This window comes from Calonectris borealis, chromosome 24 (assembly GCF_964195595.1).
Source record: "Calonectris borealis chromosome 24, bCalBor7.hap1.2, whole genome shotgun sequence".
Classification (NCBI taxonomy): Eukaryota; Metazoa; Chordata; class Aves; order Procellariiformes; family Procellariidae; genus Calonectris; species Calonectris borealis.
Genome location: NC_134335.1, coordinates 5528025 through 5555293, shown reverse-complemented (window position 1 = coordinate 5555293; position 27269 = coordinate 5528025). Strand labels below are relative to the sequence as shown.

Here is a 27269-nt window from a genome sequence, read left to right as displayed (position 1 = left end):
TCTGAAATCTAAGGGAAAACCGCCAGACCAGGCGAGTTCAAGACGACAAGCCTGCTGGTTTGAAGTTGCTCCTCACCCTTAAAAGCCACTCCCGTGCCTGTCTTTGCCAAGACAACTGCCTCGCGTCGTCACTCGGGGTGGACCCTGTGGTCTGGCAGCTTCAGGGCTGGCCAAACTCACCCATTGCTGCCCTGCAATAAGAGTTGCCACCTTCTGCTGCAGCCTTTCCCAGCCCCCAAAGACAAGTTTGACCCTATGGTTTAGGAGACCGCACCCCGCTTGAGGATTCACGGAGAGGTGACAAGAGTAGTCTCCTTTCTTAGCATCACCCCATGCACCGAACACATCCCGTGATCTTACAGCAGCTGCCCAGCCCACAAGACGATGGCTAAATCCAGCTCTGTGCGCTCTAACAGTATGAGCGATATCCCCGGCTGCACACACAGACTCTATACAACAAGACACAGAAGCGAGATCTTGAGGTCAAAACCTTCTCACCTTCATTTTCTCCCAACCCCATCCTCTGCAAAAGCCAGAGCAACCCGTCCCCAGCTCCTCTCAAGGACAGGGCAACTCTCCAGCTCACTCTTTGCCTCTTCAGAGGGAGCCTTTTCCAGGTCCTGAGGCTCTGTCTCAACCCTCTCCCTGCCTTGGAGGCATCTGGACCCCAGGAGGACACTGCCCTAATGGGTTACATCTCATTACTGCAACCGCAAAGTCAAACCCCGTCTCTCTCTCCCTTCAGGCTCTGTCTCCACGGTATCCAAGTGCCTCAGATGACTCGAAAAGTCCCTTTGTGCGTTTTCCCAACCCTTGGCTGTACAAGTACCATTTAATCAAGCTCAGTAATGAAGCCAGAAACGAGCCAGAACAGGCTGTGCAGCCACGGGCAGGAGCAGCGCAGCCTTTGAACAAGAGGCAGGGGCCGATCCCGCTCCCCGCAGGTGACAAAGGGGACAGAAGCAGCAACGGGGTCGGGCACCTCTGCGATGCTCTGAAAGGTCCAGGCAGCCTCAAAGCTCCAAATAGCCCACGGGCACTTCTGCTATAACATGTGGTAAAACCCAAAGCTGCCCCTACACATTAAAGCCATGGGGTATTTATTTCTCCAAGGTTCCCAGGCTCCAGTTCGACCCTCAGTAAAAGCAGCACGCTCCACCTCAGGACCCCTAAAACACATTTAGGGCACAAAATCTGCACTTTCGAGCGTACCCCTGCCTGGCACCGCAAGCCCAAACGCTGCTGCCAGCTCCCAAGCTCACTTCTGAACGCGACGCCTGCTCTCCGGGCTTGGGTTTCTCCCTCTCTCCAGGATCTTCCTCGCGTGGATGCTGTTACCATGTGCTTGAATTAGCACCTTCCCTCCAGCCTTGGCCAGCTTCTCTTGCTTACAGCATTTTTAAGATGACTACCACATTTTAAATCACGCATCAGGAGACACATCTCCCTCACACACCGTCCCTGCCAGGGGTCCTGCCCACCCCGCGCATCCCTTGGGTGCCGCAAGGGGAGTCGCGCGCCCGCCGGCACGGCCCGATGGAAGGCGTTTGGGACAGGCAGCTTTCCTAAACTCAACTCTTCCAGTCAGAGCTCTCTCCATGTCTGGTGTCGTACCGCCAGCTCCCACCCGCAGCATTAAACCCGTCACAGCTTTTCCCTTTCCCCTCAAATCTGCAAGTCCCGGAAAAGTGGTTATATGGAGATCTCATCTTGTGAAGAGCAAACACGCACATGTATAGCTGTAGGAGCACCATTAAAAGTTTGCAACCACGATCTGAGATCGTCTTAGAAAAACCACAAAGCACCTCAAATCCAAAACTTAAGCAAACTAATCAAAAGACATGTTCATCACCTCATGGTCTGGGGCTTGACCCTCCTCTTTTGAGGGGTTAACCATTACTATTACCAGTAGGGAATTACTATTTCCCACTAATCAAGAGGAAGGAGAAACACGGTTGCAGCCAAGCCGCTGCTTGCAGCCCGTCCTGCATGGGTGCAAATGACTGCAAAAGACCTTTATTTCTCAGAAAAAGCATGCTCAGGAGCCTGCTGAGGAGACCCCAGACACAAAAATCACTGTAAGCTATTCTGGGCAGGGACTCTCTCTTTACTATACGCCTGCAACGTGCCTGTCCCAGCCTCTAGGCCCTGCTACAGTATAAATCATGATAATCCCTCACTCAGCAATACAATGAAACACTTGCTTGGTACTAAAAATTATTTAAAATTCATACCTACATTGGGAAATTATTCGGTAAAGTCTAATTACTTATGAAAAGCAACGACGATATTTTTAAGGAGAGGGAGTGCCCATAAATACAGAGCCATAAATAAACTGCTACTCAGTAGCACGAATTAATTTGTATTTAATTGCTAGAAATTGCTATCAATTACTAAACATTCCTTGCAGAATAGGCAAATTCTTTTAAGAACAATTTCAATTGCTAATTGGAAGTCTTTTTTTTTTTTTTCCCCCTTCCTTCTTTCTCATCCCAGCTCCTGCCGAGCGCCGGAGACATCCATCCCCGCCGGCGGGGCTCTGCACTTTGCAGGACCCGGGCTTCTGGGGTGCAGAGAAAGACCTGTAAGGAACCAAGGAGCGGCTCAGGCTTAAAGAGGTTTCATCACCTTTGGTAAAACCCTGAAGGCAGCAGGAAAACTGGTGGTGAGAAACCTCCCCTGACACAGCAAGGATGGCGAATCCTTGCAAAGGATTGAAAGGAGGGAGCTAGGAGCTGGAAGTTACACATCCATCGTGCACCCAGGGAGAGAAAAAACCTCCCAGGGACCATCCATTACGCAGGACAAAACTGCTCAGCTACAGCAAAGCCGTGCCAGACCCCGCAGAGAGCCTCCCTGGGCTGTATTGCTCCTCTCCGGAGCACCGACCCTGCCCTCCGTCAGAGGCAGGGGAGGCTGCAGCGATGCTCCGCGTACGCCGTGCGTTCCTCGCGCTTCCATGCCGAACAGCCCCGATATCGTTTCTGCCTCATTTTCTGGTGTTTTCTGCTTTGCTGTTGGCATAACATCCTATCAGCACAGTTAATTACATCCACCCTGAGTGTGAAGGACAGGCTGATTCTCGCAAAGAGCCGGAGGCCATGCAATCCATCCCGCTGCTCTCGCAAAACAGCTTCCACGTTTGCTGACAAACTGCAGCAAGGCGCTTCCCGCGCGAACGTCCCGAGGGAACTCTTCCACGCACCGCCGGGCTTCAGGGCTGCTCTCACCCCCACATCCCTCCCATCTTCACCCAGCATCCCTGATGCGAGGTCAGACTGATGGCCGCAAACGTCTCCCCGATCCTCATTGCCCAAACAGAGACTACAGAGACTCCCCAAAAAGTTAACTGGTAGCACAAAATGCAGAAGAAATGTTTGCCCATGATGGCTGGGCACGCCTCTGCTTGCACAGAAAGCACCAGGCGCAGAAAGCACCCTGCTCCCTACCAAAGCCCATCCTCCTCGGTGGAGGCACACGTATATCCGTGGGTGAGAGGGGATCGGAAGCAGGGGAGGGTGCTGGGAAGAGCTGCTCGTGTCTACAGCTTGAGTAAAGAGAGACCCAGGGTCTCCAGGACTGTCAATCCAACATCGAGGCATCACTCCATCAGCGGTCCCCCCAGGACCGGGCTGACAGTCACAGAGAGGGGCATGTGCCAGCCATGACAAGCAAAGCAAATGACACGCACATCTCCTGCTCGCAATAACAGCCCTTCCGTGTCTAATCCATCATATTTGATGCAGATCTCTTACCCTGAAGTGTTGTCAATGAGGATTTAATTTAGTGCTAATTAGACAAATATCGCATGTTAAACACCCATTGATTATTAAGAGACAGTAAGCGCGGTTTAGCTCTGCAGTGTGCACGGACACGCTGTATTATATCTGGGATGAGGCTGGTAAATGTCTTGCTGTTTCTAATCATCAGCTAGTAATTAACGTCCAATAACTTGTAACTTGGTTTATCATTATAGATTTCGGAAGGCAGTAATAGTACTGTATGCTAATTAAATATCAATTGATTATTTAAGGCATATAAAGATTTAGCAGCTAGGTAATAGATATACACAGTTGTTAAACTTTAATAACCATCGCACAGCATTCTCTTGTACTATTAAGTTAGTGTTTAATGAAAAAGAGTGTTGCTCCTGAAGATAACTTTTGGATGGGATTTTCAAAAGTGCTCGGCAGCACGCAGGCCCTTTCCCAAGGATCAGAGTCCTCTGACTACAGGAACAAAAGTCAGGAAATTCGGAGCCCCTGCTTCTTAATTGAGGCAATCAAAGCCCAAGGTAAGTGAGATGCCCAAGGTCACAGCGAGAGGCAGTGGCAGGGCCCGCGGCGCTCCTAAACTTCCCATCTGACATTTTGCATCTCAGCTTCTCTCTCACTCCACGCAAACCCCTGAGAAACGGAGACAAATTGCCAATTCCCTGCCAGAAAAAAGCTTTCGAACCCAAGCCCGGCACCTGCTGGCATCCCACCAGCCCGCAGGGCAGCCTCATCCGAAAACCCCATCAGAAGAGACACGCGCAAGAAGCTGAAGTCTGGAGCGATCGCCCTTCTAAATAATAACCGGAAAGGAATCGATAGATGTCAAGCGGCGTTGCAGAAGCCCACCAAGCCCTGCCTCCCCCTCGCCCACGGTGCCCGCTCCCCATAGCTGCTTCTCCTCCCCAGGACGTCCCCATGCTCCTCAGAGGGGGTCCGACCCCATGCCCAGCGCCAATGATTTGGGAGGGTTGGGAGGAGCGGGCTCCTTCCCACGTGGGAGGAAAAGAAAGATGAGAGACAGAAGCCCCGTGTCTGAACGGGAAAAGTTCACTGGCTTCTGAAGGGAAATAACCTGCTGGCCCCAGTGGGGTTGGCAGCACCCCGCTAAGTGCAGCATCAGACTTGAAAACCAGCTGCAAGCTCAGCAATCGCAGGACAAAGCACGGCTTTCGGAGAGCGAAGCCGAGCAGATGTCAGAGCTCCTTCCCAGAGGGAGCCCGTGGCCAGGACCACGCTGCCTCGGCCCCCCTCGATGGCTCCTGGCTTGGGGCGGTGGGCTAGGAGAGGGATGGCGAAGGGATTCAGGCTGGGAGCCAGTATTGCGGACTCAGCCTCGGGGCATCACCAAGAAGGATGCGGCCGCAGCGGAATCCCCGCTCCGGGTCCAAACGAAAGCGGCCAGCTGGAAAGCTGGCGAAGGCAAAAACACACCAGGCACCTCGCACCAGCTCGCGCAGGGTGCGGCCAACGGGGAGAGCCAGCAGCTTTTCAGTAAAGGGAGCTTCTTCCCGCAGACGGGCTGGCCCCATCACTGATTTACCGGGCAATAAAAGCAAAATCAAGGAAAACGCTCCAAGTGCACCTCTGAGAGTCTGCAGCCTCAGTTATAGAGTCTGGGCAGGCCCCAGCTGCCTCTTAAAACCTTCTCTTGTGCATATCGGGTCTGCACGGCGACCGGGGAAGGGGTCTGCCGGGGGGCTGGCTGGCTCTGCAGCGGGTGCTGGGGCATGAAATCCTCCGCAAGAAGGGGAGGAGGAGTACTGCTGCTCCGGACCACCATACAAAAAGGTGGCAGAAGGCAGCAGGATGAGGCCGGCAGCCATCCCGCAGCAGGCTGGCAACCCCCATTTGCTTGGAAGGAAAACTAACCCAACCTTACAGACCAGCAAATATGCTCCACTCAACCTTCTCGCACGGGGCACCATCAGATGGAGTATATATCGAGACATCAGTGACTGCACATCGCTACTTCAGAAGCATTTAGAGTCCTTGATGGCATCCCACACCACCAGCCCAGCAGCACGACTTTGATACAGACACGCTTGCACAGCAGGAATCCCGCACAAGGAGATTTAGGACATAAAGATGGTCCTTCATTTTTTGGGCAAAAAGCTCATATTGGGCTGGGTCTCAAAAGCAGGGAAGCACCTTAGAGGAGCCAGCCCGTTTCCTTACAGCCTGCTCCGAACCCACCTTAGGTTCCCCATCAGTTCGCAGGGCAGTAGCTACAGCCTTACCTGGGTCACTGTTTGAGGCATCTCCTGCTTCCCCTCTACCACGAGGCTTGTTACGCTGTCGTACAGAGAATATTAGATTAGTCTGACACAATTTCTCCTTGACAAATCTCCGCTGGCTGTGGCACAGCTTCTTGTCCTTTCCTAGCTGATCGCAAAAATTTTCCTTGATGTTTCCTCCAGAGCTTTCTCAGGATGGAAGGTAAGTGATCTCCTAGGACCGTTTCTCCTCCCTTTTCCACGGCAGACACTATACTTGCCCTTCCCCAGTGGTCTGGAGCATCCCCGGCCCTCTCAGATGAGCAGCAGCAGTCTCGACATCGCTCCAGCCAGTTCCCTGCAGGGCCAAGCGGGAACGGCATCGACCCAGGCAATTTATACGGGAACCCCAGCAAAAGAGTAGAGCAGACCAGAGGAGGAGCAGAGAGAAAGAAAAACCCCTCTTAAATAGTTTTGCAGCGGAGTTTACCCGTGCTGCAGCAGGCAACAAAGAGAAACGTCAAGAGCAATGAGACAAGGCAGGGGAGGCGTCGCAGCAGATAAAGGATTCTTCAGGTATGAGACAAAACCAGCTTTGGAAACCTCGCAGAAGTGAGTTTAAAGTCTCCAGAGGATATCAATTGAGAGACTGTCACTTGGTGTCAGGATAACTTTCTGGACAGCTCTCGGAGCTTGTTAAGCTCTCACTTGGGCTGCTTTTGAGCTCTGGTGGCAGTGCTGTCTGCTAGCACGAGCAACGAAATGAAAGATGAAAAAGACCCGCCGAGCCCACGCAGCTTCTCCGTTATCCCTCCAACCTTCCCCGCCACGACCTGCAACACGTCCAGCGGCGATGGGCTCGGGGAGCTCACCTGGGGTGGCTCAAAGACACGCTCCCTTGGGGAGGGGACGTCTCTAAGCAGGGGCAACACACCGAAACCGGGCTCCTCCTGCCCCAAAACAGGGGCTGTCGCGTCCGGGAGTTTGTGGGCGCAGGATGGGAAACGCGGGACGTGAGATGCAATGGCCTGGGTGGTCAAACCGGACGGTCGTAATGGTGTCTCGGCATTGCGATCTATGGCTCCGGGAAGAAACTAGCCGCTTCCCCCACAGCAATCATTTCATCAAAAGCCCTGCAAGACTCCCGCTGTTCCCGCTAGCCCTGGATCCCTAACTTTAATTAAGTCCAAACAGCCTTCTTACAAGAAGAAGGGAGGAGAGAGGAGAGGGTGACTCAGGCAGCGATGGGACCAGGCAGCGTAATTATCATACAGTTAAGAGTATTAATTAAAAACAGCCCTCCCCCCAGTTTAAAAAAAAAAAAAAAAAAAGCCAAACTAATCAATTCCACTTAAAGGAATATATGAGGATAAGGAGCAAGAGCAGGAAGGGTGACAGAGAGAGGTGGGATGCGATGTGAATGCTAACAGCTTCCCACCGTAGCCGCTGCCGCAATAAGCCCCAGGCCTGGCTGCTTCCAACAGTTACTTCGAGTCTCCTTGGAAATGGGCTCAATCTTTTCTTCTACCTGCTGCTGCATCAGAGCAACTCCTGTGATCACACAAAGGACTTTAAATCTCAGCTTTAACTGCCTTGATTGAATTAAATGCAACAACACGGTAGAGCAGCCTCTTCGTTTAAGGTATAAGCATGGAGGCTTTCTCCTCTGCTAACGGCACTCTCCCTCTTTCTGAAATGATGAGTTGCTCATGGGTTATGCTCTTTAAGAAAGAAGAAGAAGAAAAAAAAAAAAAAGTCATCTGATAAAGTGGGTTATAAAACCAGTGGTGGTAATAAACGGAGAGCAAGGAGCCTGATGCAAAGCCAGCAGAGAAGGCAGAAACCGCTGTAGGGATGCAATCTCTGAACCGTGATTAATACATGACCGCGGGTGACGGTGGAGGGAGCAGCGCAGGATGCCACTCGCTGCGCTGAACCCGCGACGCAGGGGACACAAAGAGCAGCGCCGTGCCCAGGAGGGGACCTCACCCGGGTGGCAGAGGAGAGGGTATCGATGGAGGATGATGAGCGGCTGGCTCCCAAGTGTCAAAGCCGAGGGAGGAGAGGTGCCTGGTAGCACGGCATCCTCTCAACTGCGGTCACCGCGTGGGACAGAGCGCGGGCTGCAACTGAGGAGCAGAAGGGGACGAAGCCAAGCCCCGACGTGATGCGATGGGTACAGCTTTGCAGCGACTGCTTATCCTCCGAGAAGTCTACTGTCCCCTGACCGAGAGCTGCGGGGAAAAGGCATCTCGTGTGCCCGGGTTCACGCTAAGGAAGGGAAAGAGTTGGGGAAAACTCGGCATGCAGAGACACTGCAGAAAAGGGCTCAGAGCGGAGGAAAGAATTATGAGAGACGTTGTTCTCTGCCAGAGCACAACGCTGGTACTCCCAACTCCTACCCACAGCCATAACTGCCCGAAAAACTCTGCACCACAGCACTCCAAGCCAGATCTGCAAGGACCAGCACAACCACAGACTCATCACGGAGGGTGAAGAGCTCAGCTCCCATCTCTCCTTCCAAAGAAAACCCACGCTCATCCTCTTTCCTTGGGACTTGCTTGCCTCTCTGCAAAATAACAGCAGCATGCTCCCATGGCTCTTCCAAGCCACAACACAGAGAGGGATGTGTTACGAGAAGGTGCCCCGGGAGCATAAACCATTTCTTTTCATCAACCTCCATTATTATCACATTAATGTCATCTCCAGTCGCAGGATGAATGCTCAGGTGCCCAGGAAGCACTTCTGGCTCTTTCCTGTCCCTCCACGGGAGCAGGACGGCCTGCCGGCAAATGCCTATGAGAATTACGGCCGGGTTCCCGGGTGCAGACACGGCTATCGGTTCCTTTTTATGAGCCTTCATTGTTATTACCACCTATTTCTTTTTACATTCCTGCCAAAATACCAAACATTAATCTCCCTCGCTCCCTGCAGGCAAAACATGGGTAATTGGATTTATATGGGTTAGAAATTTGTTAGATTTTTTATATATATATATATATACACACACACACACACAGAGAAAATATAAACAAATAGGAGGTAGGGGGATGCACTTTCCCCAGGTCCTGGGTACCAGCAAGCTGGCTCAGGCCAAAGCCCCCCACATCTCAGCTCCCTGCAGTCGGCACATCCCCGTGGTCCGGCTGGCCGGGCTCTGATTTAGGAACTCATCCCACAGCGCTGAACTTCAGCGACGGGAGTTAGCAATTGCGGCTTTTTCTTTGGTTCATCCTTTCAACCGCTCTGTTTTCCCCTTTACTCATTCTCTTCTTGCACCTGCTATGTTTTTTTTTTTGCCCTCCCAACTTTTCTGAATCTTCTTCCACTTTCTCCCTCCTGGCCTTCCATTCCTTTTCTCTCCAGCTCAGCCAGGAGGTGACACCACAGGCGAGAGAAGAAAAGGCAAGATGCTGTGGGCTCCTGGGGTTTCCCCACCTGAACCGGAGATGGCACAAAGCACCTTATCGGAGTCAGCACGATTTACTGCTCTCGCCCTACTCCACAAGAGTTGTTGTTCTCATTATCCTCCCCCGCCGCGGAGAAGCAGACTTTGAGACCCAGTTGTATCCCGAGGAACAAGTCCGTCAAGTGAGTATAGTCTTGGAAACAACTCATTTTAAGCAAATCTTGGGGAATATTCATGGCAGAACAGAAGTACAATATGTATTTTGTAGTAAAGATCCGACCTTGAAGGGTTCTGTCTGTCAGGGAAGACAAGACCTACGCATCAAATCAAACCTGCAGTAAACAACCCATTACAGGCTAAGAATTGTTGGCAGGGACTGTGGGGGAATTATTTTTCTCATTTTAAAAAAAAAAAAAAAAAAAAAAAGACGAAAAACCAGAACATCCTAACCCTCAAAGGCTGCTCGCAAGGACGGAAAAAGAAGTGATAGTCACCGAATCAGATATTCCTTATGAACTGTCTGCTCGGCTGCAGTATCTAAAGATTATCACTTAAAACAATATGTCCAGCTGTTGTAAAAAGCATCCGTGGTTTAGGGCTGAGAAATGCAAGAAGGAGGCAAACTGTGAGAGCAGTCAAGGGAACAGAGAAACTCTTCAGAAACCGGGAATGTGAAAGACAGCCACTGTGCCCCGGTTTTATTCTGCAGCATTAACACCTAATCCTTTTCTAGAAACAAAGACCCGAGCTCCTGGAGCAGCGTGCGTGATCCAGGGGAAGGACAGCTATTACCGCTTGCAATCCCGGGGAGTTTATTACGCTTGCAAAAAGATCTCGTGTACCCTATAGCGCAAGGATTACTAACAGTTCAGTCTCATCCCCTGGAACTGAATATCACCGCTTGTAACTATTTCTGGCTAGCAGAGCTCAAAAACTTAGCGTGGGGGTTGGCTTTTTGCTAGGTGGAGGGACCTTCCCAGGGCTTGCATCCTGGCCCTGGGAGAGGTGGCGGCGAGTGACTGCTCCTCCCGCTGCAGAGCCGGACCAGCTCGCTGCGCTCCCAAAACCAGCCTTTTCTGAAGCAAAACCCCAGCGCTCTGGTTACAATCTGTGTCAGCGGGGCTCCAGCTCTCTGCCGCTCCGAGTCCTTTCCCACACTCACGGCAAAGCCTCCCCTTGCCTTACCGGCACTGGCTCGGTTGGCACAAGCAGCAGCGAAAGCCTCGCCGCCTGAGGCTGAACTCCCCAAAAGCCAGCCCCGAATCTCCGGGCAGGACAGTGCTCCCGAGCAGGGGACAACCAACCTCTCCCCGTGCGACCCAAACACAGCAAGTCCTACCCTGACCCGAGACGGAGACTGAGATTCATCCCATAGCACGGACACCGGGACTTGAAAATCCCTCCAGCATCTCCTCCCCTGATGCTAGCGAGGGTAACGGCGTGGTGGGGGGCTGCAGGGCTGCTCCAGCCCCTCCAAGGTGGGACTGGGGAGGTTGGGCACCGGCTGCACGGTCTCAGCATCTGCACTTCGGCAGCGGCGTTTGCCTTCCCGCAACGGGCAGGGACCCCTCCTGCAACCCCCCGACCTCTCTCCAACCACCCTTCCGACGGCTGCAATATTACAGTGAAGTTAGCGGGCACCGTAATTATAACTATCAGGAGCAGATAAGACAAGTTAAATACCAGCTACCTAGGGAGAAATTATTATGCCAGCCAGGAAGATCCAAATGCCAGAATCCGTGGCTGTAATTTCACTGAGTCGCCAATTACAGCTCTGCCACGCAGCGAGCTCTACCTTGGAAACGGCAGGTATATATTTAGCCGCTTCAGAAAACTTTTTGGGTAGGAGAGGGAGGGAGGGGGCAGCGATGGAGCAAGTCCTCGCTAATCTGTTCTTCGCTAATCCCCACGTTTTTAGCATTTGCACACAAAAAGCGGCAACTCTCTTCCCACTTCTCAGCAAGGATTTAACAGCAGAGACGGGGCTGCATTAATGCTTCTTTTCTCTGCCGGCTACCACGGTTGCACGGTGGCGGGCGAGTGTCGCAACCCCCGTTAACAGGAGGTAAACTGAGGGCCGGTGGTTTGACCAAGAAAGAGGCAAAAAAAAAAAAAAAATCTGATTTCCCAGCTTCCCAGACCTACGCCCAGAGACCGTGGTCCTGCCGCCTGCTCCTGCTGGTTGTATTTTACTGAGGCCTCATCGTGTGCTGGGAAATAGACTGTGGTAGATTATTATACAAAAAAAAAAAAAACCCCGAAAACCAAAGGCAGCATTGTCAGAAATAATTAAAACTATAATGGTGAAAATAAATGGAAGAACAGCATCGCATGATGTTTTATTCTGGCTTTTTATTTTTAATTAGAATTGTTCTCATACTCGCTAATTGACAAAATACAGCCAGTCGCAGAGTCTTGGATGAGAATAAGCAAAGCTACCCTGCTCTTTTGGTCTCCTTCATGGACAAGCAATGAGGGAGGCCACGGGCTCACATGGAAAGGTGGAGGGGATGTGACTTGAAAATCTGCCTTTAAATAGAGGGAAAAAGTGTGTTATTCAGCTTAGAGAAAGCCTAGACATACACGCCAAATGTTTCTTGTACAATCCTAGCACCACCTATGAACGCTCATTTCTTCTAATCATCACTGACAAACAACTGCTGTTGGCTCCATTTTACAGATGGGGAAGCTGAGGCAGAGAGCAACAGAGGGGCCTCCTCAAGTCTTGGTGTCCCTGTGGCGACAGCCAAGGAGAAAGCCCGGCACACCCTGTCTCCCAGCTACTCCCTCCCTACTGAAAGACACTCCCTTTGCCTTAGGAAAAAAGAAAAAAAAGCACCAATATTTCTTAAATACAGATAAAACTATAAAGCCTTGAAATTTTGAGCAGCTGTTGTTTTATGTCTTTATGAACTGTACTGATGCCTATTATAAAAGGTCGGTTTGCTGGCGGCACAAGCAATACGATCCCGTTCACTATACATCCCCATTTTAACACCGCTTGAATATTTGCCACAGCGGCGGCGTTACCTGCGGTTCAGCCGCTGCCTTCATCGCCTTTGCACTCTGGCAGCCCTCTGCGACGGCGAAGATGCTTCCAACCCCTGGGATGCAGTTGGGATACAACACAACGCAAGGTTTCTAGCTGAGGTCAGCCCGTTGGGATTGCTAACCGTGCTGGGGACCTGCCAGCGATGCCCCCATAGCAACCTAGGGGATGGATGCCCGTGCCCCGCGGCTCGTAGGGCACGCATCCAAGAAGCATCGTGCGTAGAAAGCTGAGACTTGGTGGCACTCTTCCCAAAAGCAGAGACTTAATCCGTGTTTCCGCATCAAATCCCAGCTGGGAAATTAAAAAGTGACCTTCTTCAACCTCCCTGTCCGTTACCAGCGTGCTTCTTGTTCCGTTTCGTGTCCCAGACTGGTGCGTAACACGGGTTACTGCTGCCATCTAAACACCTGCCCCGCTTCACGGCAGAAGGTTTGGTATTTCAGAGTCAGGTAAGAGGCAGCTTTATTTTCTTTAATAGTAGACAGAGAATTTGCAAACTACCTTGAGATCCCCGGAGAGGAAAGGTGCATGACTGTTACAGGAATTGCTTGTTCTTACAATAAAAAGTAGTGAATTATCAACAATCTCTGCTTAAAACAGGGGAAGCATTTGCTGCTGATTTAAGATGACCTAGAAGTTGCCTGTAGATGGAGCCTTGGTTTCTGCAAGGATTACGCTGAGCTTCCCTTGGAAAAAGGGCGGAGAGATGGAAATGGAAGCGCCCAAAATCCAATACAGGAAAACCACAACCAGCCTGAAAAGCCTCTAGGTTTCCTCCACTGCTAGCATGCGGTTCTGCTTTCTCACATCTCCTTTCTGCAATGCAATGTGTGGTTAAAGAGCTGCTCTTAGAAAGCAAAGAGCTTCCATCAGCCCCGCCGAAGCCAGGGAGACTCGCAGCCCAACTCGTGACCAAACAACAGCCCCGTACGAAGCAGGATGGGAGAGGACCTGGCCCCTCCAGCCCTAGCAGGATTGCGGCTAATTCTGCAAGTGCAACGAGCTGGAATTACGGATCTCAGTTTCTCAAGGCCCAACTCCTCAAGCTATCTTCACTTGAGCCCCATGAAAGGTGCCGTTTTGCAGGGAGGACAGCAGAGGACACCACATCTGCTCCTACTATGGGTGCACAGGAGAAAACCCCATCGGGGACTCCACTCTAGACATCTACCACAAACATCACCCACACGGAAAGACGGCTCAGATGCTCCACTTTGGGGCTGCCGCGTGCGACCCACTGTTGACGCTACCCCTTTGGTTGCTGCGTGCAATGCCTTGCTCACCTCCAGACCCCAAGGGAAGACAGAAAGCTGCTCGCTACCCAGAGGCTGCAGAGGGGCAGCAGCAGGGAAATAGGGGTGGGAGAGAAGAACGGGACCGTTGGGAAACGGCAATGCAAGAAGAGATGGGGCAGACTGAAGGCAAATGGGAGCTGGAGGCCAGAAACCTGACCGCAGCAGGCAAAAGCTAAACTTGAGGAGAAAAAGGGAGGGGGTGAGACCATGGAAAAGATGCACTGGAGAGCCTGGGCTCTCGGAAGCTCAGAAAAGAGGCCAGAAGCTTAAAAAAAACCCAAGGAGATCCAAGTCAGCCCTCTGCTGGCAGCAGGTTCGGCCGGCGCCGGAGCTGCGGGTGCTACCCGGGGAAGGGGCTCAGCCCCCCGCACAGCTCGCCTACAGCAGGCACTCATCCTGCTCTGACCTTGCCTTGGAGAGCCCCAAACCCCACGCTTCACCGAGGAGACAAATTCAGACAGCGAGGAAAAGAGCACCAAGGCCAAAGGCATCTCTCTGGGGGATTGTCTTGTCTTCTTTAAAGTGCCTCGCTCACTCCAGCTCAGGTTAATCATCATTGCAGTTCAATTATAAAGAGCACAAGGAGACGTGCCCTCTGCTCTCCTGCGGTGCCACAGCCCCCAGTTACATGGGGCGATGACAAGTGTGTCCCAGCGGGTCCCTGACTGGGACCGAGGAATAGGAATGCGCCCGGCACAGGCAACATCCCAAAGTCCAGCAGGCACCGTGCCGGGAAGCAGGCAGACAAGCGACCAACGCCTCTCTCAGCAGCACACCCCTCGAGCCGGAGCCTGTTTCCCACCGCCACGTTATGCACCCAATATTTCCCACGGAAAGCCTGCCTGACCCCCCCCCCACCCCATGCCTCCGCCGCCCCGGCAAGCGGAGCACCCTCTGCTCAAACCGGCAGAAGCTCCTCATCCCTGCGACGGCTCGGCTGCTCACGGAGAGCGTGACACGCTCGGCTTGCTTCCGCCAGCCCTTCTGCCTGGCTTTGGGAAGAGCAGCTGCTCTGCGCTGCAGCCCCGTTACTCCAGGTCGGAGCGAGGGAGCAGCCAGCCTCGCGCGGGGAGCACACGCTGCTCGCTATTGCAGAGAAAGCAGCAGGCTAACTCCTCCAGACTCACGTCCCACCATCCCCGTGCTTCTTCCTCAAGTCCCAGGGTTGCTTGTCCAGCCGGATTAACTAGCTCAAGTCCTCCCTGGGCTGCCTGAAGCACGCACAGCACGATCCAAAGCCCTGGACGTGAGCTGACTCCCCACCGCCCTCCGAAAAAGGCTGGGCTGCTATCTGCTCATCTGGCCACCCCGCTGCGATGTCTATTGAGAGCTGCTATCCTACACGGGTAATGCACCATGTACACCTGTAACTCATTCAGGGAATGAAAAGGGATGCTCTGCTGTATTGTGCAGCATAGAAGTGGCCCATCTGCCTATAAGCTGCCTGCATTTCTCCTACAGCAAACAGCGTAAGGTAAAGCATCCATCAGAATTCATAAGATGCACCCCTGGAGTAAAAGATTGATTTGATATTAACAGATTCGTGCAGAGACTATAAAGTGATCAAGGCGAAACACTGACACCTCGGAGGCATCGCAGCCCTGGAAACCCGCTGGCAATGCAGACTGGCATCGGCGCAGGCAGTGCGGACACCCCCTCCCCTCCCACACAGACACACGCACGGAGACAACTTTGGGAGCGTCAGGCAGCGCTAACTCACTGTCTGCCACCTAAACCCCTTTGTCAGCTCCTCGTCTGGCACCCGCGGCCCCCCGCCAGCGCCGAGGGGAGGTTGCCAGCCCTGCGCTGCAGCCTGCTCCCCGTCACACAGTCACCGGCACATCCGTCCCCCCCAAAACCGCTCCGCCGGGGTGTCCCCTGCCACAATGGGGACCAGCCCCCCCGGGACGCATGCAAAGTCTCCAGCCGGTCCCAGGACCCTCCGGCAGCCCCGCTCGGCGCACAGCATCCCCCGAGAGCCGCAGCCAGGACCCCCCCAAAGCCCCCCAAGGCAGCGATCCAGCTGCTCCTACCTGAGCGTGGCACTCTCCCCTTGCCGCACAGTCACGTTGTCCATAGCTTTGGGGAAGGTGGCATCTCCGCTGCGCACGGGCACTCCTGCGGGCACAAGGAAGAGCAGCCTGAGACAGAGGACGACTAGGCACCTCCAGGGCAGGGCTAAGCACCCACCGACCCCCATCCTGGGCAGCAGGGACTTTTCCAACAGGCAAAAAACACACCCGACAAGGCCACCAGGAGCGAAAAGGGGGGGGGGAGAGGAGGGAGGGGGTGCGTGTGTGTGGGGACGGGGGGGAGCAAAACCACCGGGGCGAGCGATGCGGAGCTCCACGGAGATCAGGAGAGCCCCCGGCAAGGCAGCCTGCGAGCACTGAGCCTGCCGAGCGGCATCCGGAGGGAGTCCCCAGTATCCTTGGGTGAGGGAGGAGGACGGGAGGGCCGGGGGGGAGGAGGAAGAGGAGGAGAGAAGGTGCAGAGCAAGAGATGAAGGTCACAGATGTGTGTCTGCTCGAGACGCTACTTTAAGATTCAGTTGGGCACGCGCTGCGGAGATCTGGCATCAAAAGTTTATAACCCAAGGAGGAAACGTAAGTGTCTCTGGCAGGAAAGGGAGGGCGGCCATAAAAACAGGCTGGGGGAGCAAAACGGGCTTGGAGTTGGGCTGTTTGCCGGCTGTTGCTCTTTCGTTTAAATAATAGAGGGAAAAGGAAAACGAAGACAGAAAAACCCAAAAGCTCCCCAAAATGCCGATTCTGTCGCAAGATCGAAACTTCCCCGCGGAGCTGCAGGCGACGTCCCCACCGCCCGTCCGCGAGGCGCAGCCAGCGACGTTCCTCGGTTCCGCAAAGTGGGTCTCCGGAGCCCCTCAGCCGAAAAACGGGGAGAACGGGGCGCGGGGGATCGGGCGAGGCGGCGGCAGCAGCATCCCAGCCCCGCCGGCCGGCAGCATCCCTGGGCGGCGCGCAGGCTGACTTCCCGGGGTTGTCATGGCAGCGGCTCCATCACTGACCGGCACTTTGGCTCCCGCACACCCGCACGCACCCAGCACCCGCACACCCACGGGCGGGGAGCGGAGCGGCGGCGCGCGCTTCACACGCCAGCCTTTAACCCCCGTCGCACCACGCTGCCGGCTCCCGCTAGCCAAGGGGACACCCCCACCCACCCCTGCTTTAACCATTTCAACCCCGGCTGCAGAGGGGACTTCACTCATGCAACGCACGCTGCACAGCCCCACGCTCGCCGTACAGCCCCCGAGGAGCGGCGGGACGCTGGCTGGCTCCCTTGCCCACCCTCGCCGCATCTTTCTCCGCATCCACCTGTTGATGTGCCCTCCCCACCCCGCTGCGTGCAGGGCTGGGACCCCTTTTTCCCCCCCCCGTGCCTGGGCAGCAGGTAGCAGAGAGGGGCTGGGAGCCTGCCTGCAGGCAGGGCAGTGAGAAACGGCGTCCTGCCGCCACGCAGGATCGTGTAGGCTGGAAGGGAGCTCCAGAGGATGTCCCTGCCCTGTCCCTCTTGTCCCCGCTCCCTGACACAGAGATGGTTGCAGTAGGAAGCCCGAGGGTTTTCGACCCCACCGGCCACAACAGGGCAACACCTGACATCAGCAACAAATTCCCTCCTTTGGAGGCACCCAGAGACCACCGTTTACCTCCTCAAAGAGCAACTGAGGGCACCCAGACCTCGGTGACCATCCAGACACATCTGTCTCTGTGTCTACAAAAGAAAAACAACCTCACGCCGCCATCTCCCCGCCGTGTGCTGTACAGTTCCTCACACCCAAGCCAAGACAGGCTGGACCTCAGTTGAGTGCCTTCCTCCAAAGGACATCTGCCTCTTCCACTGAATATATCATGGGGAACCTGCCCCTTCCAGGGGCTAGAGGAGGAGCATAACGACCAGTGAAAGAGTTTTAGCTATTTTGGGACCCCAATCTCATCCAGAGACCCAAACACAGCTGCTAGAACCAATAAAGAGGTTTTGCAAGGGTTTTTCAGTGATCCCAAGCCCAGCTATCAGCATAGCAGGTCCGTTGTATACGGCAGCGGGACGCAGCGACCCTAAATACACCGCTAGCCACGGGCTAGCACTGCAGAGATGCGTGCTGGCTCCCGGCACCAGCTATGGCTGCAGGCACCGGAGGGATGCTCACTGCAGCTTGGATAAATAGGACAGCCTAGGAGCCGAGGGAAGCACCGAGAAAAGCAGGGCTGAGTTTTCCATCAGAAAGCTCTTCAGCTGCTGAAAAGTTGGCTTAACCCCGAACGTGCAGGCTGGCTGCTTCAATGCCAGGCATCCTTCGGGGGGAAGGATGGAGAGGAAGGACACCCCATCTCCTTCCCGATCTGCTCCCACCCTGGCACAGAGGAACCGTGGCTGCTGGCAGGGAGGGAGCAGCAGCAGAAAGGAGTCAGCACAAACCCACTGCAGCTCCCCACCAGCGAGACAGCCCGACCCCGGGCGCTGCTGAGCCTCGTCCAGCAGCAGGATGAGCTCCAAGGGGGAGGATGCTGCAGGAACCAGAAGCTCTGCTGGGTAAAATGGTGTTTACCCCTTGGGATAGACGTAGAGTGCGCGGAGCAGAAAGCCTGCCAGAGCCGGTGCAATTCAGGAAAGGGGAGATTTAAAGGGGAAAAAAGCCTGCCTGCCTCAGAAAGAGCCGAGGAGGCTGGAGAGACCTGGCTACATGAACAGATGTAAAGGCAGGGCATAAACGGATAGACAGATAGCTAAACGGGCTACTACAGAGAGCTGGGCACAGTTAAGCATATATGGGCATTGGGGAGGGGAAAGAGGGGGCTGGAAAGGGCATGTTATACATATTTACCTAACAGAAACCTGCCTAACTGGGTACAGACCCTACAGCCTGGAACAGCTCTGCAGGAGACTGCAGGCAGTACATCTCAACCACACTCACCTCGGAGACCACTTTGGGCATCCGACAGCGGGTGCAGGCAGCCAGAGCAGCCTCTCCTGCCCCAGTCTTCTGGGCCACCCCATCACAAATATCTCCCAGTCCCACCACTCTGGTTAACGTGACCTCCTGAGCGAGAGCACTGGCATCAAATGAAGGGAGCAAGCTGGGACATGGGGGAGAAAAGGGCAAGGGAAAAAGAACTCGAAATCCAGGAGGCTACAAAATCTGGATGCAAACACAAAGTCAGCAGACACGAAAGCAGAGCCACTTTAGTACCTAGACAGTTTGCAGACCTGAGGTTGTATGGGGGAGTCAGGCGAGTGGCTTCAGTTCAGGTCCATGTCTAAAAATATCGCCTAGCTAAGAGGGACTCAGAGGCTGACACAGGCCCTGGGGGCATCAGGCATATGGCAGCGGTGGATCCTGCTCCTCACGGTGACATTAACAAGCCCTGACCTTCTCTCATCATCCCAGAGGCTCAGAAAGAAACTGAGACTGCAAGGACAAGTCCCTCCACCTCCCCGTCTCTCGCCTCCCAGCCGATTGTCAATCTCAGCTTTTATTAGTGGTGCAGTTTGGCCTCCATCTCCCTCGGAGATTTCTCCCTCGTTGCTCTAATCAGGAACTTGCAAATGTCAAGAGTACAGGCCTGGAAGTAATTAGTGAGGGACCAGAGCCGGCACCGCGCTGGGGAGCTGCCCGCAGCGCCGGGACCCACGGACAGTCACTGTGGATTTTATTCTCCAGCCTCACTGCTGCTCCCGGATTATTTTCCCCTTCTCCACACAGCTCGGGGCATGCCGAGATGCTCTCTGTGCAGCAGGGAGTGAGTCCAGCTCCCTTGAGGTTAATGCAGCGAGGGATGGGGACACTACAATGACACCGGGACCCTACGCACTTGGCCAGCAAAGTGTCACCTCCCCGCTCACGAGCAGCCTTCGGGACACTGCCTCTTCCGAAAGAGCTCCAAAGAGTATTTCTAACTCCTTTTAAACAAGACAGAGATATTCACAGCCTACGGCCTTCCCACAAGCACCCTGCCTGGGTAGGGGGATGCTATGGAGCACGGACACAGCTGCACCAGCAAAGTGCACATCACCTCAGGACAGCAGCTTCTCCCACGGTGGGCACAAGGAACCACCATGTCCTTGTCAAAGGGGAAACCACAGTCTTCAGCAGGCAGAGAAAACGGTAAATCTTAAGGCAAAGATCATGGGAAATAGCTTGCTTTTCATTTTTTCTGTTTCCAAGAAGAACTCTGGTGTTTCTAAGCCGTTCAGCCGTGAAGGGGTTAATGCTGCACCCAAGAAAGCAAAAACCCAGCAGAGCTGTAGGGGAGAGCAGTCCTTGGAGGACCTGGGCTTGTTTAATCAAAGAGCGAATCCTCGCTCCCAGGGATTCGCCCTCCAGCACTGGTGGAAGTTCTCCAGCTCTCCCTCTGGAAGCCCCAGACAAGCTTTTTCAAAGACACCGGCTCCTCTCCAGTCCCCGGCTTGCAGACAGCTGCTCGGCGCTTTCCGAAAACGGGGCTCTTTTAAGGCATCTCTCTCCTGGGGCATGTGAAATTTCTAATCCTGAACATCTTGGCCACACTATCTGGCCAAGATGTATGTAACACCTCCACAGCGAGTAGAGAGCTGTGCCTTGTTGGTATCCTGCTACGTACAGATGGCGTCTGGGCTCGGGGCTATAAGATTTTTAACTAATATCTTTCTGCACTATTATCCCCTCCTCCCTTTTCTCCCACCTCCTCTTTCTCTCCCTCCTTCTCTCCATCTGTCCCTACCCCCTCTCTTCTCCACCTTTTCTCTTACACGCTTGCAGCTGCTAATTTTTACCCAGCATATTTGGCAATCCATCCTGACACCTCTTCCCCCACACCCTGCCGCCCTGCTTCTTGCTTTTTCCGTTTGCTGCCGAATATTCTCATTTCTTCACCCGAAAGCAAGAGCATGCACAGAGAGCACGGGCAGGAGGAGCACGCACACCCCATGCAAAGTAGCACGGCATGGAGAATCACATCTCACAGCCCAGGATAAAGCTGAGCAGCCGCCGGCACGTGGAAGGGGGGGGACAGCAAAGCATCACCCCTTTCCCAGGACAAAAGCCTTCACAGCTGGATTGACCGCTGCCCGGCCGATGGCACACGCGCAGCTCTCCCCCGCTGTCACCCCCGCCTCTCTCCAGCAGAATTTATTTATCCCACTTAATTTTTCCAGTTGTTTTATCTTGTTTTATCTTCACACTAAATCAGGCTCTCTCCGCAAACTGAACTTTTATTTTCCGTGCTGTTACATTTAATGCATTTTATCGCATGAATTTAGCAAAAAAAAACCCGCTGAGGTAATTGTGAAAAAAAACGCAGCCTATTCTTCAAATTGATCGCGGTGCTTGAGCTCGGCTGGGCAGAAAATGCAAACTCAAGACTCATGCTCCTCGCCAATGCTGGACTTCTTTAGCAGTCAATGCCCAGGTAGCCCTCCGACACCATCCCCGTGCCCTAAATGCAAGCACAAATCCTCCCCGTTTCCATAAAATCCTTCCAAAAACACGCAAACCCAGCCTGGGGTCACGCCGACAGCGTGGCGAGGCAGGTGGTGGTTCAGGAGGACCTGCAACACCCGCTCAGCCACACGGCGGTGGCTGTGGATTTTCATGGGATTACTTTACACTTAATGCTCAGCAAACAGCTAAAATCCCCGGCTGAACCAGAGACATATGGCACGCTTAAACGGCGTGTAAACCTGACAACCGAAATTCAAAAAAGGAGGCAGCTCTGAAGACACCCACCTTGCGGAGTTAAAAGCAGCCACCCTCATTACACCAAATATGAAAGAAAAAAAAAAAAACAACGCTGAAAACACCCTGCACTGCTCAAGCAAAACTCGAAGGGGCTGGGACACCCGGGTACAGCAGAACCGTGGGGAGCCCGCACAACATTGCCCACAAAGCTTGAACGGCGAGGATTTCATTTTCCAGCAGTATTTCTGACAACGATCCGGGGCGGGGTGGGGGTTAATTATTATTTTTTTTTTCTAAGGAAAGCAAAATGTTAAGATTTTCTTTGCGATGCCAAGATTTTTTTTTGTTGCCATTCCTGTTGGTATTTAGTGCATTTGGGCAAGTTTTCAACTCCCATGCGGTCTTTCCCTCAAAACCCGACTCTGGAGGGAAGGGGCAGGGGGGAGGGCGATTACAGACATGCGACATTTTGCTTCATTGCCAAAACATTTCCATATCAAAACACACCAAAGTTCAGCTTCACGGAGGACATTGTCTTGCAAAAAAAAAAAAAAATTGCCAAAGAGCACAATAAAAACCCCCACTGCATTGCACAGTCCCCGCCGGCATCTGCCAAAGAGATGCTTCCAGGAGCCCATTCCCAAATTTCCCACAACCCTGGGAAGCAGAGGGGAAAAAAAATCAGCCCGGGGCCAAAAGAAGGGAATTGGAACATTAGAGAAGAGAAAGAAAGGGAAGGGTGGGGGAGTACCTGCAGCTGGGCTTCCTCGGGGTCCAAGGAGGGGGGTCTGCAGTCGCCCCGCTGCAGGCAGGGCAGGGCACGCCGGGGGGGGGACAGCGCTTGGCCGGGGGGGACCGGAGGGCAGCTACAGCCTGTGCTGCCCCACGGGGACAAGCGAGAGGGATTCGAAGGCTACGCACCTGCAAGCACAGCCCATTAAGGCAAATTTATTTGGGGGCGGGGAGAGGACACAGGTAGTCCCTGCCTTCCCCTTAACCACAGGGTGCAGGCAGACAATTTGCAGCACATGGGGGGCTCCAGCCCCACAGCACCTGCGGGAAGGGGGAGGGAGGCAGCCTGTCTCTACCTCTGCATGGTTTTGCCCATGTATCGAACCCCCTTTGGACAGTAAGCAGCAATTAAAAGCCTCCCTGCATCAATACCAGCCCAAAGGACATGGGTTTTCTAGAGCAGGGTTGTTCAGGGGAACCTGAACGCGTTACAGGTCCCTGTGCGTGCGTGACGGGCACGCTGCAGCTCGAGGGCTGCTGGGGACAGCCACCGTGCATGGGGACAGGGCTGTAGGGCAGGCTGCTGCTGGGGACAGAGCCCGTGTCCCCCCCCAGACAAGGGCAGGGCAGGCAGGTTTGAGGTTGCAAAATGCTCCGTCTTGCTCTGAACCCTCGGAGCTGCAGGGGACATGGGAAGGGGACAGGGGAAGAGCTGCTCCATCCACCCGTGGCCCACAGTCCTATTTAGAGGGAAGGGAGGGAAAGTAGGTTACGAACAGCGGAGGCAGACGAGCTGCTGTAAACAGGGCACAGGCTCTCGTCTGCTCAGAGCATGGCCAAGCACGGGGCAGCGCGATGGTCCCGCTTCCCCCCACTGCCACCTCGAAGGGCCCCCCCGTAGCCCCGAAGTGGGGCACAGGGGATGGGAGCCGATGGGGGTGCTGATGGAGCGATGGCACAGCACGCTGCACCCCATCTTCCCAGCCCCAGGGACCCAAAACACCTACATAGCTTTTCTGCAGGGGGAGGGACAGAGCCATTTTGCCTGGCTGCACACCCCCCCCCCCCACATCCAAGGAAGCAGGAGCACAAGTCTATCACACACGCTCATCTTTGCAAAATCGTCTGCCAGCCTAGAGAAAGCCAAAGGCCATACATGCTCTTGGGTCCCCACCATGCATGATCATCTCAGGTTCACCCCAAACCCTATGAATGAGCCCAACTCAGTGCCGGGAGGCGGAGGTCTGAGTTTGCCGAAAGCCGCAGCAAATGTTCAAGTGCCACAAGCTGAACACAAACCACAGATGAAGGGGGAAGAGGGGGAGCAACCAGCAGGAGGCCATGCACAGTGTGGTGGTCTCCAACCGAAGACACTGGCCACCTCAGGGTCCAAGGGGCCAGGAGGATGGACAGGCCTGAAGGCACCTCTGAGATGGAGGAGTTAAAGATGTGCAGATGGGAACGTGCTCTGACAGCAGAGGAGCCAAGCTGGGTTTGACGTGTTTTCTCCATCATTAGTATCATACTCCTGTACCATCTAATGACTTCTCACTGGGACAAGGTGTGGAGGCACAATCACGTTCCCAAATTAGCCCAGGAGCAGGAACAACACCAGAAAAGAGGATCATGACCACAAATGGCTCAGCAGTGCTGAGGCTGGGCACGCAATGTGCGTTTGAGTCTTAGCAGCCGTTACAGACTAGAAATGGAAAACAGGACCTGGGATTTACTCCTGCGTCTACCACGGTCTCACCCTGACGGCGGACAAGGCAGCCAACCTCTCGGAGCCCCTCAGCTTCCCCCGCCTGCCAAGCGGAGCAGGAACATTTCTTCCCTCTCCTGGGAGCATTACAAGGCTCATTTCATAGACGCTTGCAAAGTGTTTTGCGAGCTCTTAACTGAATGAATAAAAGAACAAATAAATAGATAGCACATAGCCCTGTTTATCCTCTTTATAAATATGAAGCCATCGCATAGCCTCCAGGCTTATTTACAAAATACAGAGACGTGGAAACGATCAGAGCGCAGTTGTGCCACCTACGCTAGACGCTGGGAGAGGGAAACACCACGCTCTGGGCTGTCCTGGGAGGCCAGAAAGGGTGTCCCCAGCACACACCCAGAAGATGAAAGAAAGGAAAATCACATCTAGCCGTTCTCCTCGGTACGCACGGATATTTTTCATGACACGAGAGACACCCACCTTGGGGCTGGCTGGGCCAACGCAACCTACTCCCGTGCTCGGAAGCAGGAGGACCAGGAGTGCCCCAGCACCGGGCTGAGCAGCAAACCCACCCCCGTGCAACGCCAGCGGGACGGACTGCAAGCCCTGGTGCCCTGCAGTCCTGCTCTGACGCAGGACAGCAGGGTTTGCCGGCCCAGAGCAAACCTCAGACCTGCCTTGCTATCGGCAGAGTGGCCCAGGCAGCAAGATTCAACGATAAAGAGGGAGGGAGAGAAAAATACGCCTGCCTAATTACATAGAGAGGAATGGGAGCTTGAAAACCTGTATTCCCCTGCAAGCAATGGCTTGTGCCCTGCAGCACGAGAGCTGAAGGACTGCACTTCGTGCTCCACCATGCACCCCTCATCCCCTCCAACCTGGTCCTCTCCTCTCAGGCAAGATGGTCCCCAGTGGCCCCCGTGGCTCTCACCACAGAGCAACGCACCCCTCGCCCCATCCACCTTCACCCCGGTGAGCCCAGCAGCCTGCCTCTGCCTCGACACGCTCATTTTCACACCTACACACGCACCCGCTCTCCCAAGGCAACCAGCCAACACGCCCGAGCCTTCAGACCATCTCTGGTCACCTCAGACCTCCCGTTGGAAGAGGCAGAGGCAGGAGGGCTGGGAGCAGAGGGGAGCCAAGCGGGGTCTCTGCAGAATTGGGGAGGAAAATGCCCCCGTTCCCCCTCCTTGCCCCTGCATGCTCGCCGCCGCGGTGCTGCTGGGCAGGTTTGGCAGTCGTGTTAAGCAGGTAAAGGTCTGAACGCTTATTCTCAGCCTGTCTGAACTACCTAGGCTTCACGGGCTGCAAGTCCCAGGAGAAATAAAAATTCTCAGTATTTTCAGTCTTTCCCCTCTGTGGCCAGTGCAGATGATGTTTTTTCACCTTTGAAATTCTCGCTTCTAAGGGCTGAAGCGAGGGAAAAAAACATTAGGTGAGGGAAGGATCTCAGTTCCTGCAAGCTTTGGAAAACTTCCCTGGGAGTTTGATTCGAGCTGTGGGTAAACGCCAGTGCAGGTCCCACACTATCTGAACCAGCGGATCTGCTCCATGTGTGTCTCGCTGCTGATTTATTATTCCCAGCGGTATCGGGCACGATGAGATAAATATGCAAGTTGCAAAGCTGGGGTGGGGATGTGAACATCTCCATCTTCCTAGGTCAGTTTTAATTCATCTTTTAGAGTCAGCCTGGTCTGAGCCGTTCACTTCTGACTCCAACCCAATTCTCTTCAAAGCCCGGGTCTGTCTGGATTCTGGGATTAAAATCTAGGTTTGCAGCAAACAAAACTAAGCATGCTTTATGAGCAGGAGTAACCTTGGGGGAGGGTTTGACTGCAGTTTCAAAGGCTGAGCAAGGTTTCTGTACACAGCACTGACTCAGTTCTGCTCGCTGTCAGCAATCCCTGCTATCTCCAGGTTGCTGACAACCCGACAATCTCCGATACCGCAGTAAGGAAACAACCTGCAAGCTGCAAAGCCCATTATCCCATTTTGCAGAGAGAATAACAAGGTTGGAAAAGACAAAGGAACCCAAATATCTTTGAGGAAATAAGAGACCTGCCCAAGGCCACCCTGGAAGCCCAGGGTCCCTCCAATGTACACCATTCCCCATGGACATATGGCCTTGGAGCATCCTAGGTTGCCACCAAGAGCTGGCTCCTCCACCAACAAATAGCCCTGAGGCTCCTTCTACCATATCCAGACCAAAGCCCCTTTTACCCCACCAATTCAAACAAGGACACATCTCTGCAAAACCACGACCGTTCCCAAAACAGCGGGCACCCGTTCCAAAATGATGTCTCCAGGCTCAAGGTGGTCAGTGCAAGACAACCAGGGCCACCCTGCCCGGGGCTATTCATGCCCAGGTAAGAGCATCAGACAGCAGGATGAGCTAGAGAGCTCCATCACTCGCTCGCCCAGCCTGCATCTCCTCACGTACGTCGTTATTAAAGCCGGCATTTGTCATGTTAAGCAGCTGTTCTAACATAAAGCAAAACTGTCAAGAAAAATACGAGCGTTGCAGATGGGCGGCATTTTCTTCCTAACTGCTTTATTTTTATTTATTTGTAGTTTTTCCCTTCCATCTCCTCCACCCTTTAAAACTACCCCTGCTATTGCAGCTGGCTCTGCAAGCCACCATCCTGATAAGCAGCCGCTTGCTCACTTCTTCTGGACCTCGCAGGCTCTCCTATTCATTGTTGTTTCTCTGTTGCTACAAATTGGCACTTCTAAAGAGATTTCCAGGCCAAGTATTAACCCCCTCCAGAGCCCAGCACATAAACACACACGTTATTTGTCAAACGAGAGGAAGGCAGTCAAGCTGTAGGGAAATTTAAGTGACTTGTCTGAAACAGCACCAAGGAGCAAAGGCGGAGGAGCCGAGACAGACGTCCCTAACTGCCACAGGACCTTCCCTCTTCCTTCCAGCCCTGTCTGCAGCCAAAACCCTGAAATCCCCCGTCTGCCCGATAAATCAGCAAACGCAGGCTCCCTTTCAGAGCTAGAAATAGGACCCAGGAGTCCTGACATCACACGGCCATATTTAAGCACAAAACAAGGTTTCCTCTCGTTGCAAATTCCAGTCCAAACTCCTTTTAGAAAAAGGTTTATAGAGGTTTTATTTATTGTCAACTCCTGGATGATAAAATGAGGCCACTACAAGTCCTATTTATTTCCCACCCTCGCAGGAATCGGAGGGGCTGAGATGTGAAACAAATGAAGGGCTCCAGCGCTGACCCTGGGCTCGTGCTGGTTTGCAGACCGCTGGGTGATTATTTTATAATAGCTGATAGCATCTGTGATTTAATGCAGCTGTTAGAAATTAGCAAGGACTCCATCGAAAGCGTCCCAGTCACTCACGATAACAGGCTAATAAATCATTCCCCCAGTGCTC

General features: G+C 53.7%; 1 protein-coding gene across 2 annotated transcripts in view; it reads right to left on the bottom strand.

The window, feature by feature from the left end:
* The window catches only part of LOC142092697 (opioid-binding protein/cell adhesion molecule homolog), a 301027-nt gene that overhangs the window by 90501 nt on the left and 183257 nt on the right, over positions 1 to 27269 (bottom strand). The window contains exon 2 of one of the 2 annotated variants that reach the window (XM_075173011.1): positions 15779 to 15863. In XM_075173011.1, coding sequence (XP_075029112.1) covers positions 15779 to 15863 — 85 coding nt within the window. Of the gene's footprint in view, positions 1 to 15778; positions 15946 to 27269 lie in introns of those variants that run through there. The other variant, XM_075173010.1, reaches the window with a different exon arrangement.